This window comes from Cnephaeus nilssonii (genome assembly GCF_951640355.1).
Source record: "Cnephaeus nilssonii genome assembly, chromosome: 21".
NCBI classification, from domain to species: Eukaryota; Metazoa; Chordata; class Mammalia; order Chiroptera; family Vespertilionidae; genus Cnephaeus; species Cnephaeus nilssonii.
The window spans coordinates 10,918,894-10,935,890 of NC_137092.1; the positions used below are offsets into that span (position 1 = coordinate 10,918,894).

Genomic DNA, 16,997 nt, shown 5'->3' on the forward strand with positions numbered 1-16,997 from the left:
CTGTTATTGTGTCAAGTTCACAATGGGGCAGACAGGACAAGCGAGGGGACTCAGTGAAGAAAAAGCCTTGTATCTGTCCTTTTCAGAAGTATGGACTTTATCCTGTAGGAGCCAGGGAAAGGCTCGGTGAATAGGGTTTCCCTTCCCAACAGGATCATACACCTCCACATCTAATGAGTCACATAGAGTTGCCAGTCTCCCTCTGTCCAACCCTCCCCCCCCTTTTATTTTTCAAGATTGTCTCCTATCCATCCCTTTCTTTTCATTTGACATCTACCTCATTCATTCAGGCCTTCTTCACCTTACGTCTGCCTGGACTGTTTCACAGACCCCTGACTGGCCCTTGGTGAACAAAAGCTCACGTTCTGTTCCTGATAATTTTGTACAGGATTATCAGAGCAACCTTTCTTTAACATTTTTTTAAAAATCCTTACCCGAAGATATATTTATTGATTTGAGAGAAAGGGGGAGGGAAGAAAGAGAGAGAGAGAGAGAGAGTGAGAGAGAGAGAGAGAGAGAGAGAGAGGAAGGGAAAGATGGAGGGAGGATGAGAGAGAAAAACATCAATCGGTTGCCTCCCATACGTGCCCCAACCTGGATTGAACCCACAATCTAGGTATGTGCCCTGACTGGGAATTGAACCATCACCTTTTTGGTGTGTGGAGACACTCCAACCAACGGATCCACCTGGCTGGGGCACCCCTCCCCGTTTGCAACTGGCCATTCCAAGTCCTGCATGATCCGGTCCCAAACCCCTTTCCCTCCTTGACGCCTGTCACTGGTAACAGTGCGGGAAGTCGCCTGCTGCTCCCCTCGCTTTCATGGTGGCGCTCCCTGGAATGCTATGCCCACACAAACGTTTGTGGTTGTTGCTTTCAGCCCTTTTCTTACAAATAACAAGCCCACTAGTACCCATGCCTGATCACATCCCCCACTCTCCTGACCGGGAAGTAACCAGTATTCTGGTTCTATTGCTTTACTATATACTGGGTGATCGGCACCCATAAGTACTATTTTGTGTTGTTATGAAAACACACACACACACATATATGTATATATATATGTATATATATGTGTGTGTGTGTGTGTGTGTGTGTGTGTATATATATATGGCATACTTTATATCTCCTTCTGCAATGAGTTTTTTTCACTACCATCTTGATTTTTAAGATTTATCCCTAGTGACATACGTGAATTCAGTCTTTTCCATTGGTGTATTGCGTTTCATTTGATACATAAATATACCCTCGTTCTTCTCTGGGTGGGCCTTCGGGTTGTTTCTAACGTGGGGCTATTATACACAACGTGACAAGGCGTATCCCTAGCTGGTCTCCTTGTCCTTACCCATTGGACTGACCTTTTAAGATCCTGCCCTCATCCCAGCTCCTTCTTGAGAGTCTGCCCCGAGTCCCGCAACCGTCAGCCGCAAAACCCGGGCGCTCAGAAGCAGCTGGTGCCTGAGGACATTCCTGAGGACATTCCACGGCGCCGCGCAAACGCACGAGTGAGTGAATGAATGAATGAGTGCACGAAGGGCGCCGCACATTTTAAATGGGCTTTGGCGCCCTGCCCCCCATTTCCTTGACAGCACGGGTCCTCGACCGCCTTCCCTCAGGGAGCCCGGGAGTGTGTGCGGCTGTGTGGGTTTGGGGACGGTACCTAGCTCACGGGGTGAGGCCTGGCCGTCCCTGCAAGTTCAAGGTCTCGGAAGCCCTCGTGTTTGCGCTGCAGCGTTCGCCTTCGGCAGAGGCCGGGCTCAGCGGGCGCTCCCCTGCCCATGGCGCTCGCTGCCGGGGCGCGCGGGTCCGCGCCGCGGGCCGGGGGCGGCTGGCGTGTCTGGGAGCTCCTCGTAGATCCCTCCGCGCGCTGCTCGGCCGGCGCTTCTTCCTGCGGGAAACCCCTGGGTGCCGAGGCGGCGGCCGGGCTGGCGACAGGGGGCGGGGCTTGAGGTGGGAGGAGGCGGCCGAGGCGGAAGGACACACGAGGCTGCTTCGCTGCACAGCCCAGAAAGTTGCAGCCAAACTTCGGGCGGCGGCTGAGGCGACGGCCCGGGGCCGGGCACGACTGACTGGGGGTGCAGGGGGAGTGGAGCCCGAGTTTCGCGGTGCAGCGCGGGGCTGTGGTCCGCAGAAGCAGGAAGAGGGAGGAGGAAGTGGGGGGCTCCTCGATCGGGACCCCCCTCCTCATGTGGATCTGCCCCGGCGGCGGCAGCGGCGGCGGCGGAGGAGGCGATCGAGAAGATGCCCGCCCTGCGCCCGGCTCGGCTGTGGGTGCTGCTGGCGCTCTGGTTGTGCCGCGCGGCCCCCGCGCGTGGTGAGTATCCGGCCGGGGGTGCTGCCCCCCACGCCGCGGTCCGCGAGCTGCCGTCCCCGCCCCGACCGGCCCACCTGGGGGGACCCTCCCGCCCCCCTCTGTGTGAGAAGGGCCGGGCCCCTGTGGTCCGATCGGAGCGAGGCCACTTGGTTCCCTGAAGTTTGGACATCCTGGGCGCGTCCCCTCCCCCGCGCTCCCCGCCGCCCGCTCCCCTCGGCGGGTGGCTCCCCACACGCCTCCTCAGCCGGGGAGCCAGTCTCCGAAACTCCCTTTGCTCGAGCCTGGAGTTCGGGGTGCTGGGCACTCTTGCCCTTTTGGTTCCGCGTTTCCTGGGGGTTGAAGGGGAACCGAGGGCGGGCGGCTCGTGACAAACCTTCGCCGCTGCGGACCGCAGAGGGGCCGCGCGAAGGAATGCCAGGTCCCGGCCTGGAGGCGCAGGGGGGCCGGAGGGGGGGGCAGGGCCTCCCAGCCCCGCGGCTCTCACCTTCCCGGCCGCACGGCGTGTGCCCAAGGGGAGGCACACGGTCGGGTGGGTGGGTGGATGGGTGGGGTTGGTCTGGATGGGGCCCAGGTTTTTGCCGTGCGCCCCGGGTCCTGACGCCCCGAATCCTGGGTCGCGATGAAATCCGGTGTGTTGTGCTGGAATCTCTGAAAGGTGGAGGCTCAGGGCAGCAGGAACACTGGTGTGGCTGCCTGCTGGGCCACATGATTTAAAAATCTCCACTGCTGTTTATTCTCTGCGAGGCGCGGAGCTCGGGCGCTGTGTCGGAGTCTGTGTCCGGCCCCAGGAATGTGGTGTGACGATCACCAACTCCACCAACCTGGCAGCCCAGTTTGCGGCTCTTTTTGGCAGGTTGGGTGGGGGTGGGGCCCGGGAAGGTGAGGGAAAGGGAGCCGGTCATTCAAAGCGCCTCCTTTAGGAAGAAGCCTCTTGATGGATATTTGCAACAGCCTTTCCGAACACGGTGGGACCAAGGAAGGGAAGTCGAATCATTTTTTTTTTTACACCTCACTCACCCATGATCTCAAATTCCAATTTTTTTTTTTTTAATTCAGACTGTGTAGGGGAAAGAGCATGGGCTTTGGAGCCCAGCTCTGTAAATCCTGGGTTCAAATCCAGCTCTGCTGTATGAACCCACCATAAAGTGGGAATGAAATGACCCAGCTGAAAGGACTCATGAAAGAGAATGTATGTTTAACCCATGGCAGCCAGCAGGTATTCAGAACGCCCTTCCAGGGCAGGGCTGTGTTTTACTTTTTCTGAACTCTCGCTTCCAGTAGGAAGGTGGCTTGTGTGTGTTTGTGCAACTAGAAGTAGCCTAATGTGAAGGAATCTCCTACCTTGACCAAAAAAACACACACACAAAAAACGGGTACCTGGGCTATTATGGATCTTTGCAGAGAAAAGGTTAAGAAGATGATGAGGTTCAGAAAAATTTGCTCTTTGTTCATTGTTAACAGGCACTCGACATGCCAATCACAGATGTTTAAAGAGAACAAGGTTATCACAGTGCTGGCTTGTTCAGCACCAACCAGATCCTTTTTGGAAAGTTCAAATTCCAGACCCCTCTCAATGTCAGGAGTGGACGAGGAGTCTGTGAGATGATAAAGCAAACCTGTTGTTTTGGGATTATTTAACCGAACGCATGCCATGGTATTTTTGCCCTCCCTTTTTCTTTGAGTGAGAGTTTTAGTATGAGTGTAGATTTAGACTAGAGAGGAATAGAAACAACAGGCCAGTCTGAGGGTCACAATCTTTGGTCTACCATTAACTTGTTTTGAGTAAATAACTTCATCGTCACGACTCGTAGTCTCCTCACCTATGAAATAGAACTAAAGAAGTAACCTACTTTAGAGACTTGGAGGGAGTAATAAATATGATTGCAGAGCGATTTGCAAAATTAAGTGTTAAATGATAAATCAAAACTAGAACTATCCTGACACACCAGGCTCCTCTCATTCTAGGACCTCAGTACATAGAAAGATGGTTTTTTTTTTAATCCTTATGAGAGAGAGAGAGAGAGAGAGAGAGAGAGGCAAGAGAGCCCTCAATGTGAGAGAGAAACATCGATGAGGTGCCTTTTCGTACATGCCTGGACCAGGGATCTAACCTACAACTCAGGTATGTGCCCTGACTGGAAATAGAACCGGCAACCTTTCGGTGCACGCTCAACCAACTGAGCCACCGGCCGGGCAGATGTCCTCTCTTTTACTTCAGCCTTGGTGAGGCATTGCTATTATTACCTAGCTTTTAGGTGGACACGTGGAGTGTTAGTCAGTTAGCTCAAAGGACAAGATTTATTTAGATAGTTTGATCTTTAGGCAAGTGTTGTACAGATGCTCACCTACAATAGAAGAGATTTAAAAACCCGTTTCTTGGTAAAAACCTTAACTCTTTTCCAAGTGTGACAGTGGCGCTTTCTTGACGCTTCTCCATCTTCTGTTAATTGTGTTTTGCCAAGGTACCAGTGGTAACACACCCTTCCAAACTTGTGAGTGTTCCTGTAGTTGGCTTGTGGCCAATTGTTCATGTAAACATCAGGCAAGGAGCTGTCAACCCATCTGTCTGATTGTCTAAACAGCTACGCAAGACCACCCCTTGCTCCTTGTTTTCTTTTGCTCTGCAATGTGAAGGGACTCCCTGGTTTTGCTGCCCGCTAGGTAATTTCTCAGCTGCGTGCATCTCTTGCTTTTAAAAAAATACCACAAAGAGCAAAATTGTGTTTGTTTTCTTTTTCAGATGGAGATGAAGCTATTTTCCTTTTTCTCTTCTTCTTGTTCTTTCTATATTATTATTCCTTTGGGGTGGGGGGTGGAGGGGATGGGGAAGGAAGGAGAGTGATTACGTTCAGCCTCTCTTTTTTGTTTCCCAATGTTTTGATTTTTAAAAATATTTGCCCGCCTCTTCTGCACCATTCCCACTCTGTTGCCGCTTCTGTAGTCTTCCTGTGGCATGGAGGGGTAACTTCTGGTTCACCTGAATGGTAGTGGCTGACCTTGGGACCTTTAGGCATGTTGAAATTCAGTGGGATATGTTTGTATGCTTCAGGGCAGCCTTGCAGTACATTTTAAAAATATCATACCCACAGAGATTTTATTTCGCCCACAAAATTTGCATTGATCTAGTTCCCATTCTCTGGTGCCATTCCTCGTGGTCCTCCTCCTTACCCCGTCCACTGTGATAGGACAAAGCTGCATGTCCCTGCTGCATCTAAACCAGCTGGGGTGATAGTTGGACTCAACGCCCAGAGATTCTGATAATCAGTATTTTTCAAGGCGTACAGGTGATTCTAATACAGTAACTTAGTTGGAACCCACTGATAGTTCATTACTCTGCACTCAGGTGTGTATGTAGGATCGCCCCTTCTTAATTTTAATAATTTCTAGAATGAACCAAACCTTAGCCAGCCATTCCCGTGTTTAACCCTTTGTTCGACATACAAGCTGTAGAGTATAATGCCACTTCTTAGGGACACAGTGGGTCCCCATTGTCTTCTTAGAGGGGTTTTATATATTTGAATGATTTTATTATATGCTCCCACCCCCTTTTTCTTCTCTGTTACCTCTTTTTCATCAAGCTTCATTCATTTATATCATTTTGGGCCTTCTCTTCATTTGCCCTGAATGGTTTTAGAGTAAAAAAAATTCTAAACCTGGCTGGTTTGGCTCCGTGAATAGAGTGTTGGCCTGTAGACTGAAGTGTCCCGGGTTTGATTCTGATCATGGGCACATGCCCGGGTTGTGGGCTCGATTCCCAGTGGGGGGCATGCGGGAAGCAGCTGATCTGTGGTTCTCTCTCATCACTGATGTTTCTATCTCTCTCTCCCTTTTCCTTCCTCTCTGAAAGAAATAAATTTTTTTTAAAAAAAATTCTAAGCCATGATTTGGATGAGACTATAAGAGATTTTACATTGCCTATATAATGTGTTCACACTCCTTATCCTATATAATAAAGGCCTAATATGCTAAGTGTCCGGTCGTCCAGTTGTCTGTTTAACCAATCAAAGCGTAATCCTATATAATAAAGAGCTAATATGCTAATTAGACCGGACAGTGGAACGACCTTCCAGGCGCCTTCCAGAATGACCAGTGGGCGGGGCCGGGGGGCTGCAAGGACCGAGCCCCTTGCACGAATTTCGTGCATCGGGCCTCTAGTTTCTTTATATTTCTATCTTGATATCACAACTTAAACTTTTCATTTTCCTCCTACTCTTTCCCGAATCTCCTTCTCTTCTCTTCTTCCCTTTCTCGGCAAATGACTTAGAGTCAAAAGGTTTTCTTCTCCTTTTCTCTCTTTATGTATGCATTTTATACATAAAATATATGTACAATATTTTGGAGTAGGAGCCAGAACACTGAATTTTCCTCCAGGTTGTTACTAATGAGTCCTGCAGTCTTGTGGGAGGGGTACTATTTTGTTCCATTTGTCCATAGACACTGAGCCACTGATAGAGTTGAGACTAGAATCTCTCTTTTCTGGTCCTCAGACCACTTGCATCTCTTGTACCAATGAGCTCCTAAACAGAAAAACACTTAGCACATCCTGGGGGGAGGGGAGGGACATTGTCTTTTCACTTATGTGTTTAGTCTGAATTCTCCCACCCCTACCCTGTATCTAGACAGTGGCTTGACCTCTAATAGGCTGCCAATAAATATTTGTTCAATTGAACAACTACTTTTAATTATTATTTTGCACTACTGTGGTACTCCAGTTTTAAGAAAATAGTATTTGCAAGAGTCATTGCTTACCTTACATTTGGGGGAAAACCAAATTTTTCCCTTCCCCAGATATTTTATTTAAACTTGCTATTTTGAGTCAGTCTCTCTCTCTCTCTCTCTCTCTCTCTCTCTCTCTCTCTCTGTTTCCTTCTCTCTCTCTCTTTTTGATCACTTCTGCAATTCATAAAGGTCACTTTGACTTTGGAATTTAGCCTCACAGGCACTGGCATCTACCCCCTGCCTCTCACTTGAGTCGCTTCCTGTATTACTATATTACTGGGCCAGCAATCTCCATTATTTTGTTCAGAATTGCCATCCCTTACTGTAATTTGATCATTTTAGGGACTATTGGAATAGTATTTTTAAATTTTTAAAATTAGAGTTAACTAAGTTTATGTTTAGATGACTTTTTGAGGTTTGTTGTTTTTTTTCATTGTGAGTTGGATATTGCGAACTCATACTCGACTGACAATATGTATGTTTACAAAAGTTTGTTTATTTTCCCCCCACCAAGAGAGTTCCTGGAAAACCACGGCCACTGACAAAAATGCTAAAGGTGAGATAATAATAAACATTTTTTTTGAGAGAGAGAGAGAGAGAGAACCATAAAGTGTGTGAGCTCTCTCTGCCACCAGATTCGCTCCTTGAGGGCAGGGCCTGCGACACAACATGCTGGCCCATGGAACCTGTCCGGCGTGTGGCCAACACGCAGAGTCAGCGAGCGGCAGGTTTTGGTCACAGCAACTGTGACTCCTGCTCTGTCCTTTCCACCTCGGGGACATTCTGGAGGAGAGGCTGGTGGTGAGTCAGGGGTGTGTCTTCATGCTCCTTTCTCCTTTGAAGAGAAAAGATCTGTGGAAAGCTGACCCCACCTACAGACTTTTATGCTATCTCTTTTCATTAATTAATGGGTAGCTGAAGTTTTCCTCCTCGTTGACGTATGTGTTGGCAGGGACTTTAAATTCCACCTGCTCTCTGCTCCTACACCTCTTGTGACAGACAGCTCCCTGCCTCCAGAGGCAGGTTAGTCCATCTTTTCGCACCTCTGATTCTTAAAAAGATCTTTATATAGTCACCTGTCGTCTATCTTAGTATGACTTGCCGCCATCTTCTCATGGAATCTATCTTACTCTGCCTTGCATCTTCTCAGGAATTTGCCTCATAAAGTCATGAGCCTTGTGTGGCTGACAGTATCCAAAAGGGGTGCCCTTTACTGACCTGACACCCACCCCTTTGCAAAAGGAGCTAAACTCAGCGAGGAACACAAAGATGATCCCACGGGGGGTGCTCTCCTGGACATTGTGACTCAGTGGGTCTGGGATAGTGTCTGAGAACATGCATGGTTCAGAAACAGCCAGGTAATTTGCTATTAGGGAAGTTTGGGAATCACTGAAGAGTGAGACGGAGGAAGCCCAGGGGTTCTGGCTTAGTTTTTGTGTGTTTATTCTTTGGTGATGCTGGAGAGGTGGGCCGCTCTGACTGGGCCTGTGGTTATATTCCCCCCTTGAAAGTGTCTGCTTCTTGCTGAATGAATGCCTAGGTCACTAGACAGAAGGGAGTTGCCCGGGTATCTTCTCAAGGTTAGTAAAGTTGTTTTGCCTTAAAAAAAAAAAAAAATCTGTTCTTGATCTCAGCTGTAATTTAGAAATATAAAAACTCTCCCAAGTTGTAGGACTGCTGTGTGTGTGTGATGTATGACTTTGGTGGAAGCCTCCTTATCCCTCCATCCGGATCTTAGCCGCCGTGCCGGAATACATAGGTGTTGCGCAGTCTTTTTGGTATCCACTGAGGAATCCCGTCCTCAGTCCTTGTGGATGCTGCTGCCTTTGAGGCTGTGTGCTTTGTTAACCCATGAACACATGTCTACTGTCAGGGGTTTCCTTCAGATGTGTTAGTGCAGAAAGATGCAAAGGTCACTCATTCAGGCAGCCCTGCTTTGGGGTATCTGGGCTCCAGCAGCAGCAAAGGGAATTTTTAGAAAAAGGAGAGTGAAGGAGGAATCAAGGACCTCTTCAGCAGCCAGAGCAGTCTGCAAGGGGGGGCCCAGTAGTGCTTCTCTGACGAAGACACTGATGTTGTCCTTGATCCGAAGAAGGAAGTGGCTTCAGATCTGAAGGGCCATGCTCGTGACCTCTGGATGGGACAAGCTGGGGCTTATTGGTGGTGGTAGGAGGTTGGCGGTAGATCTGCTCTTTTTCTCCTCTCCTTTTTCCCCCCCTCCTGTTGAAGAACAATAGGAATTGTTTCCAGTGTTGGCTATTATGAATAAAACTGCCATAAACATTCATATGCAGGATTTTGTGTGAACAGTGTGTTGTGTGTTGTTTTTTTTCATTTTAAAATATTTTACTAGAGGCCTGGTGCACAAATTTGTGCATGGGTGGGGTCTGGCCGGCCCGCCTTGAGCCTTGATTGGAGCGATCGGGCTGGGCCTGCGGGGGGAGGGGACACGGGAGGTTGGCCAGCCCCTGATAGGGAGTAGGGCAATCAGAGGTGGGGCTGGCTGGGGGAAGGGGCCGTGGACGGTTGGCCAGCTGGCCCGCCCCCTGATCAAACTCCCGGTCAAACTCCCAGTCAAGGGGACAGTTTGCATATTAGCCTTTAATTATATAGGATTGATGGTATTACAGATATGTCCCATTTCTCCCCCTGCTCCTCCTCCTCTCAACCCCTACTCACCCACCCAGGTCTTTACTACCCTATTGCTCCTGTCCATGGGCTATGCATATAAGTATAATTTCTTTGGTTTATCTCTTCTCGTCCTCCCAACCCCACATCAAGGTATGTCAGTCTCTCGCTCTCCTTTTGAGGGGAACAGCAGCTGTGTGGCAGAAAATAGACGGAGACCTTAGAAGAGTAAAGCCAAGAAAGGGGGTGATAAAAGCCATAGGGTGGAGTGAGGAAAGCGAAGGAATTATCCGATTTATGTATGTAGATACATGTTTCCATGTAGTATTCTGCTAGGAGTCCTACCTAGTGGCTCTAAGATTGATCATCTTGGTAGCTCTCTGAATGGTGTTAGGGAGGATTGTGGTGTGTTTTCACCCTTAATTTGTGTATTTCCCGTAGCGTCCTGTGGCAGGGAGTACAGGGTATTCTGCTCTTCTAAGATGTGTGGGAATCACTGACCAAGGAGAAGGTAGGGTCCTGCTCCCAAGGAGCTGACATCATCGTAGAGACAAATGAGCACACAATTAGGAATATGACGTCCGGTCATTTAGCATTTAGTCAGTCACTTCTCTGCACTCTCTAAGAGCAGTTTCCTGCAGTCAGGGTGACTGAGGGCTGCAGGGGCTGGGAGAGGAGACTGCCATTCACCACAGAACAACGACCCCCAGCTCACCCCTGCTGGGCTTGTGTGCTGTTCTCTCTCTCTCTCTCTCTCTCTCTCTCTCTCTCTCTCTGCTGTAATTTAAAAATACAAAAACTTGGCTTGGGGAAAGACAGAGACCCCTTTGTCTGCTGAGGGTGTAAATATAAATTTGGCACATGTCATGGTATCTATTATGTCTATTAGTGGGTTTGTGGCCAGAGAGAGGGCTGTGTTCTCAGCCTGGATGCCAAGCCCGATCTAGGGCAAGTTAAGGTGGAAGTATCTCCTTTGGAAGATCTGGTTCCCAGTGACAGTCGCTGAAGGAACTTCTCGTCACAGCCGGGCAATGACTGAGGCGTGGCATGGACACACCCAGAGCTGCTGGTGGGTGGCATTGATTAATCACACTCACATCTCCCTCACCCTCTTGTGCTTGTCTTGGCAAAACCCTGTTCTACCAGCTCCTCAAAGTTTGGGCCTTCCCAGATAGGATTGAGCAAACTCTTGGGTGGGGGTGTCATTATACTGTCCCTGGCCACTGTGGAACCGCAGGCCAGTTGCCTTGGTCCAGTTCTGGTGCCCCGGGTCTTCCGGCCAGGCAGCGAGGGCCCGGGCGTTTCTTCCCATTGGACCGAAGCACCTTCCCGAGAGGCCTGCCCTCGGGCAGTTTCTGGTCTTCACCTCAGTTCCTTTTGCAGGATATTGGCAGCTGGGCAGTGGCCCTGGTGCTTTGAATGCCTCAGCTAAACATCATGCCAAGATAGACTCATTGTCTCACAGACAGGTTGGGTCAGAAGGTGTTGCAGAACCTGTTTCTGGGTGAAGAGTAGCTGTCCCACCCCTCATATATATTTATTCATATGAAGAACGAGTGTGTGTGTATTTTGTGAGGTAAGGAACACATGATGATAATATTTTGATTGGAGTCAGATATTGTCTTCCTAATAATACGTTGTCTTTTAACAAATAGCATCCCTTTAAAAATCCAGCTTTGCTTGCTGAAGTGTTGAACGAGAAGTTGTGGTTACATTCTGAAGTACGCTACCTTGTTCAGAGGCAGGTGTACTTTAAATTGTTGTTTGCTTCTTTTTCATCTCTTTTTACTCCCATCCCTCTTTTGTGAGGAGATTCTGGAAGGCTTTTACGCTTCAAAGATGAAATAGCCTATTTTAACTGGCACGTAACAGGGAGAGGTTGCTATGTTGGCATACTTACCCACGATTCAAATAAGAATAATTAAATACTGTTCACTTGCTAATATATTCTGTTGAGTTTTTGAACATGAGTAGTTAGAAAACTATAGTGCAAATGTGTTAACTTCTCAAAATGGTAAATGTAGTAAGCTGCAAAGAAACTTTTGCTTAATTCTCTGTTTTCACATGCATTTGTCCAGAAAGTGTGGGGATTCAATGAACTTTGAGGACATTTGTAATTTTGATTATTACTTTTTATTATGTTTTTCTTTGCCGTGAATATACCTTTATTTGCTAGACCATATTTCTTTAATTGGAAACATTAAGGACATTTACTTTATTATAACATTTAAAGCACTTTCTAATCTTTATGAGGATTATTAGAGAAAAAAATCATATCCTGTGAATTGTGCAAGTCTTTGGCATTATGTTACTATTTAAAGGAAGTAGCAATAAGAGATTTAAGGAAAGTGGTTTTAACTACAAATATTGTAACATTTTAAGGTAGGTTTACATAACAGCAGCATTATTTCTTAAGTTTACACATAATAAACTTATCTGTATTTTGTTGATTTTTCTCTGGCACCTGTACAAGATTTGCAGAGGTGGTGGTGGTGGTAGTATTTTACTGTTACTATTTTGATGTACATCCTTCTGTCTTTTTTCATATCTTTACTTTTAAAAAGTTGTTGATTCATAAGATATATATATATATATATATATATATATATATATACAATTTTCTGTTCTGCCTTACTTCGGTGGTTAAATATTTTTCATAAATTGAATTTTAATGGTTAAATAATATTCTAATTAATAAATTTACTATATTTTGACCATTCTCCTTTGGTTTGCTTGCATATTTCGTTGGTTCCATCTCCCCCCCCCCCCTGTATAAATGGTACTGATCATTTTCATATAGAAAGAAATTTTGCTCTTTAGGATATTTTTCATTAAGTTAGATTTCCAGAAGAGACATTAATATGTCAAAGAGACATTAAAAACCAGGAAAAGGATTTTTAAAAATCAGGAAAACGTAAGAGAAAATTAAAATGTCCAATAATCCCACCATCTCCAACCAAAACCCAGAGTTAATATGTTGAAACATTTCAGTGTTTTTTTCTGACTGTTATTGTAATTGGGATTTTAATATACATGTATTTTTATCATCTGCTTCTGCACCACTTAAATATTGTGAACATTTATCCATATATATGTGTTCTTTAAGAATGTGGTTTTAAAGGCTGCTTACTGTTCTACCTTAAGAATGTACTATATTTTATTTAAATTGAAATCTCTTTATAGTTTCCAATTTTTATAATTATAAATAATGCTATGATGAAAATTTTTTGTATATAACTTTCTGTAGGGATATCTATTTCATTAACATAAACTCCCAGAAGTCAAATTATTGTATCAGAGTATGGGCTGTTCTGTGGCTTTTGATACACACTGCCAAATTCCCTTCCATATAGTTTGATCAAGTTATATTTCCATCAGCAGAACGTGAGTGTTCCCAGACATTGTCAACCTAGTTTTATTTTGAAAACTCTTTACTAATTGGATAAGTGGTAAATTCTGCTTCATCCTAATTTGCCTCCCTGACTAGTGATGGTGAATGCTTTTTCATATGGTCATTGGCCATTTGTGTTGCCTTTTCTTTTATTTACTTATTTTGGCAAATTGTTTCTTTTACCCATTAAGGTGTTTATTTTGGGTTACTGATTTGAAAAATCTCTTTAAATATTAAGTATATTAGTCCTTTGTCTACCTTAAATATGGTGCAACAGGTATGGACAGGTTAAACTACATAGTATAAAATTGCTACCCATATTGATATAAAAATTGTTTATTTGCTAGGTTACATTTTTTTTTATCCTTTGACTTCTAATGAACTTGGTCAGTTTTCTGTGTATTAACTGGAATTTTCTTTAGCTATTTTAAAATTCTAATCTGACTATATAATAAATCACTAAACTATCAGTTGTATATGCCTAGGAAATGTATATTTACTTTAATAATAAAAGGATACTGGAGGGAAACAATATATTTTAGAGCCAAATATGTGATTTGGGGCGGGTAGAGGGTAATCTGTTCTGTCTTCTCTTCCTAGATATCCAAGATTGTGGAGGTGACATCCCTGAAAGTCAGGACTAATGCACTACTAAATCTGACCTTTGACCTCATTGATCACTGTACAGTGGTCTAGCCAGTCAGTGTGGTCAGACAACCGGGTGACTAAGATTCCCTCCCCCTCTCCCTCACCAAATTGATTAGTTGTGGGGCAGAACTGACTGAGTCAACCTGTTGTTTTGGCACCCCATGGACACCACCTGTTTTTTCCATTTCTCCTTCCAGCCTCCCACTGCCCTGGTGCAGAGCTGTGTGCACAGTGGGTAGGAGATCAATGTTGTTGCTGAAGAATGTTGCAATAAAAAAGAGTAGATTGCTTTTTTTTCCACAGTTGTGTGTTCTTAAGACACCCTGCTGCTTTTGACATTAAGAGCTCCAGCTGAACTGCTCTATGCAGAGGCCCTGCAGGTCTTAAGTGCTTGATTCAGAATAATTTCAGCCAATATGAATGCTTTCTTAAGTATTATTGGAATTTACTGGGCTGGTTGTTTGCCAGCTATTACCATATTTAGCATGAGGAGACCTGGAGAACAAGGAAATGCACATTTCTGACCAACCAGAGAAGGACACTTCTCTTGAAAGATTGAAAAAAGTTTTAAAGGGGTAGTTAAGAGAGTACCAGTTAGAGTGAGATTCCAGCTTGTGTCCGGTGGTCCTTGTTTCTGTGCCCGAGCCACACAATTAATTTATGGATGACGGTCATCGAGATTTGATAGGGAAGGTTTTTCTCACCCTGAAGTCTCATACTGTTTCAGGGAGGAAATTGGAGAATTTTTATGCCTAGACTGTGCAGCGAGAGGCTTACTCAGCAAGTGAAGCCGTTGATTAAAAATGGGTTGATGGGTGTTATTCTCTCATCTCTCTTCTTGAAGGCTTATTAGTTTTCTGCTTTGTCATGGTCTGGATTTATTTTGGCCCAGTCCTTCCCTCCATGGCTTAAAATTTCTCTGCCTCAGTTTTTCCATATTTAAAGATGAAGACAGCATTTGGAAGGACCAGTCAATACAGTGACCACGAAACTTACTTTTGTAAAGTAAAAGAAACCCCAACGTTTCCGTAGCAATGCAGAGTTTACAGAGCATTCGCACACGGTTACCACCTTTAATCCTCACAAACCCTGGGTGGAAACTGAGCCTCGGAGGGGTTAGTTGGCGTGTACTCCATGGTTTAGCCCTAGCTAATAAGTAACAGAGCTGGGACTTAAACTTGTGGTTAGACTTTTAAACCTCAGTTTAAAAAATTGGGGTGGGGGGGTGTCAAATTCTTACTATGTGTTTGCCATTCTGCTAGGGGCTTTACACGCATTTCTTCATTTAAGTCACATGGTTATCTATCCTTTGGGATGGATATTATTTTTTTACCTATATTACAGATAAGGAAATTGGAGCTTAGGTTCATAGCTCTGGGTATTGGGGTGAATCTCGTGGTTGGTGAGGGATGGAGTCACGATTCAAAGGTCTGTCTGGCGCCAGGGCCTGCAGCCAACCCTGATGCTCTGTGTGCATTTACTAGTATACAGTCTCACACCACAGCAACCCAACAAGATGGGGAGTAGGTAAATTGGGGTAACTAAGGCTACAACATGCTCAGGAAAATGCAATCACTAAAGGGTGGATTTGGGATTTAGAGCAAGTCTGTCTGTGTCTATAACCCTTACTCATTCCTGTACAGTGGAGATGCGTGTGTTAATGTGTATAAGTAAAAATCAGTGCCTAAGACCAGTGTTTTGAGTATAGAGGTTAGCTGTTAGGAATCCTTTGTATCTTCTGAATAAATAAGAAATGGGGGAGGGGGGGCATTCGTTGACTGATGAACTTGGCCTTCTCTCAGTTGATTTCTGTCACCAGGACAAGCAAATTGAACTTGGGTTGAGAAGAGGGGAGTTCCCATTAAAGATGAATCTTTAAGCCCAAATGGGCCACAGCTATGGGCCTGTCCGACGGCTGCTCTCAGGAGCAATGGCCCAACTCCTGAGGGCTCTGCTTGGGGACATCCCTGTCTGTGTTTCTGGAGACTCCTCTTTTCCAGGGAGTTGTCAGCTAATGCGGAAAGAGGGTGGGGATGCTTACAGGTCTGGTTCTAAATGTACTAGCTCTGTGTCCTTGGGCAAGTTTCTTAAGCACTCCATGCCTCAGTTTCATTATTTATAAAATGAAGATAATAGCTGCATGTAATTGTTAGGGTTGTTGTGAGGATTAAATAAGCTTGTAGTGTTAAATTCCTAGTACAAACAGTACCTGGCACATCGTAAGAGAGAGCAGTAAGTAGTCGTTGGTGGTGATGGTGGTATTTCATGTTGTAGTATGTATAAACTGGCTTTTTGTTGCTTTCACTTTTCTGTGTCAAACGTGGGGTGAGAAATAGGAACTTCAGCTTTGTAGCATGTAGATTGTTCACTGGTTTCTGGTGACCCTATAAATATTTAGGGGTATTGTATTTGAGTCTGTTCCCTTAATGGGATATAGTTTCAATATAAAAAACTTTGGTCTATTCTAAAAATTGCATTGATAGGTATTAAATTATTATTGATTTAGCCAGACATTTGTGGTTGGATGTTACGTTTAGTACAGAAACTGTGGTTTTTCTGAGGTATAGCTTTGAGGACAATATCAGGTCCAACACTTTTGCCCCCCAATTTCCTATGATATGGGATATTGTGTGTCATATACAAAGTCCAAAGATGTGAAGTGACTGGCCAGAGGGCCTAGAGCGAGGTCAAGGTTGGGGCCAGAATCCAAGCTTTTGTTTTCTAGTCAAGTAATCTTTCCTCTATACCCACTACTCAATGTGTCCACCCCTGTGTTTTGAGATCTGAAAATGGAACGGTGAAGAAGTGGGAAGGGTGGGGGAGGCGAGAAGTGTGGCCACATCGAGCATGCCAGTGACAGGCAGAGAAAAAATTTGCCTGTGAGCCCCTGCCTGTCCCTTTGGACATCTTTGTGGTGGTTAAGGCAACCCAGCAGGGCTGGTGCCATTAGTGACTCAGAATTGGATTAGCCGGGGCTGGTGGAGTTACTTTCTCAGAAAAGGGTTTCATATTTTTAACATTTGTTTCCTCTACAGTTTGCTTAGTCTCAAGTTTTGGCAGCCTTGAGCATATGGTTGTCAGGTTTTTTTTGTTTTGTTTTTAGACAAAACTCCAGATTTTATTTTGACGATTTAGTAAACTTTCCTCTTCCTACCACTCCCTTCTGCTCCCTATATAATTATTTCTAAGACTTTGTTTTTCACTTGTGGGAGTACTATGAAAGGTTTTCTTTTATAGTCTGAGATATTTATAATTATGCGTAAGCACACTGTTTACAGAAAATGTAAGTGGTGCATAT

The 16,997-nt window shown here is 45.3% G+C and overlaps 1 protein-coding gene across 1 annotated transcript in view; it reads left to right on the top strand.

The window, feature by feature from the left end:
- The first annotated feature begins 1,992 nt into the window (after positions 1-1,992).
- Positions 1,993-16,997, top strand: part of NOTCH2 (notch receptor 2) — a 126,709-nt gene continuing 111,704 nt past the window's right edge. Inside the window, exon 1 of the mRNA XM_079761326.1 lies at positions 1,993-2,313. Coding sequence (XP_079617452.1) covers positions 2,241-2,313 — 73 coding nt within the window. The 5' untranslated portion in view covers positions 1,993-2,240. The remainder of the gene's footprint in view (positions 2,314-16,997) is intronic.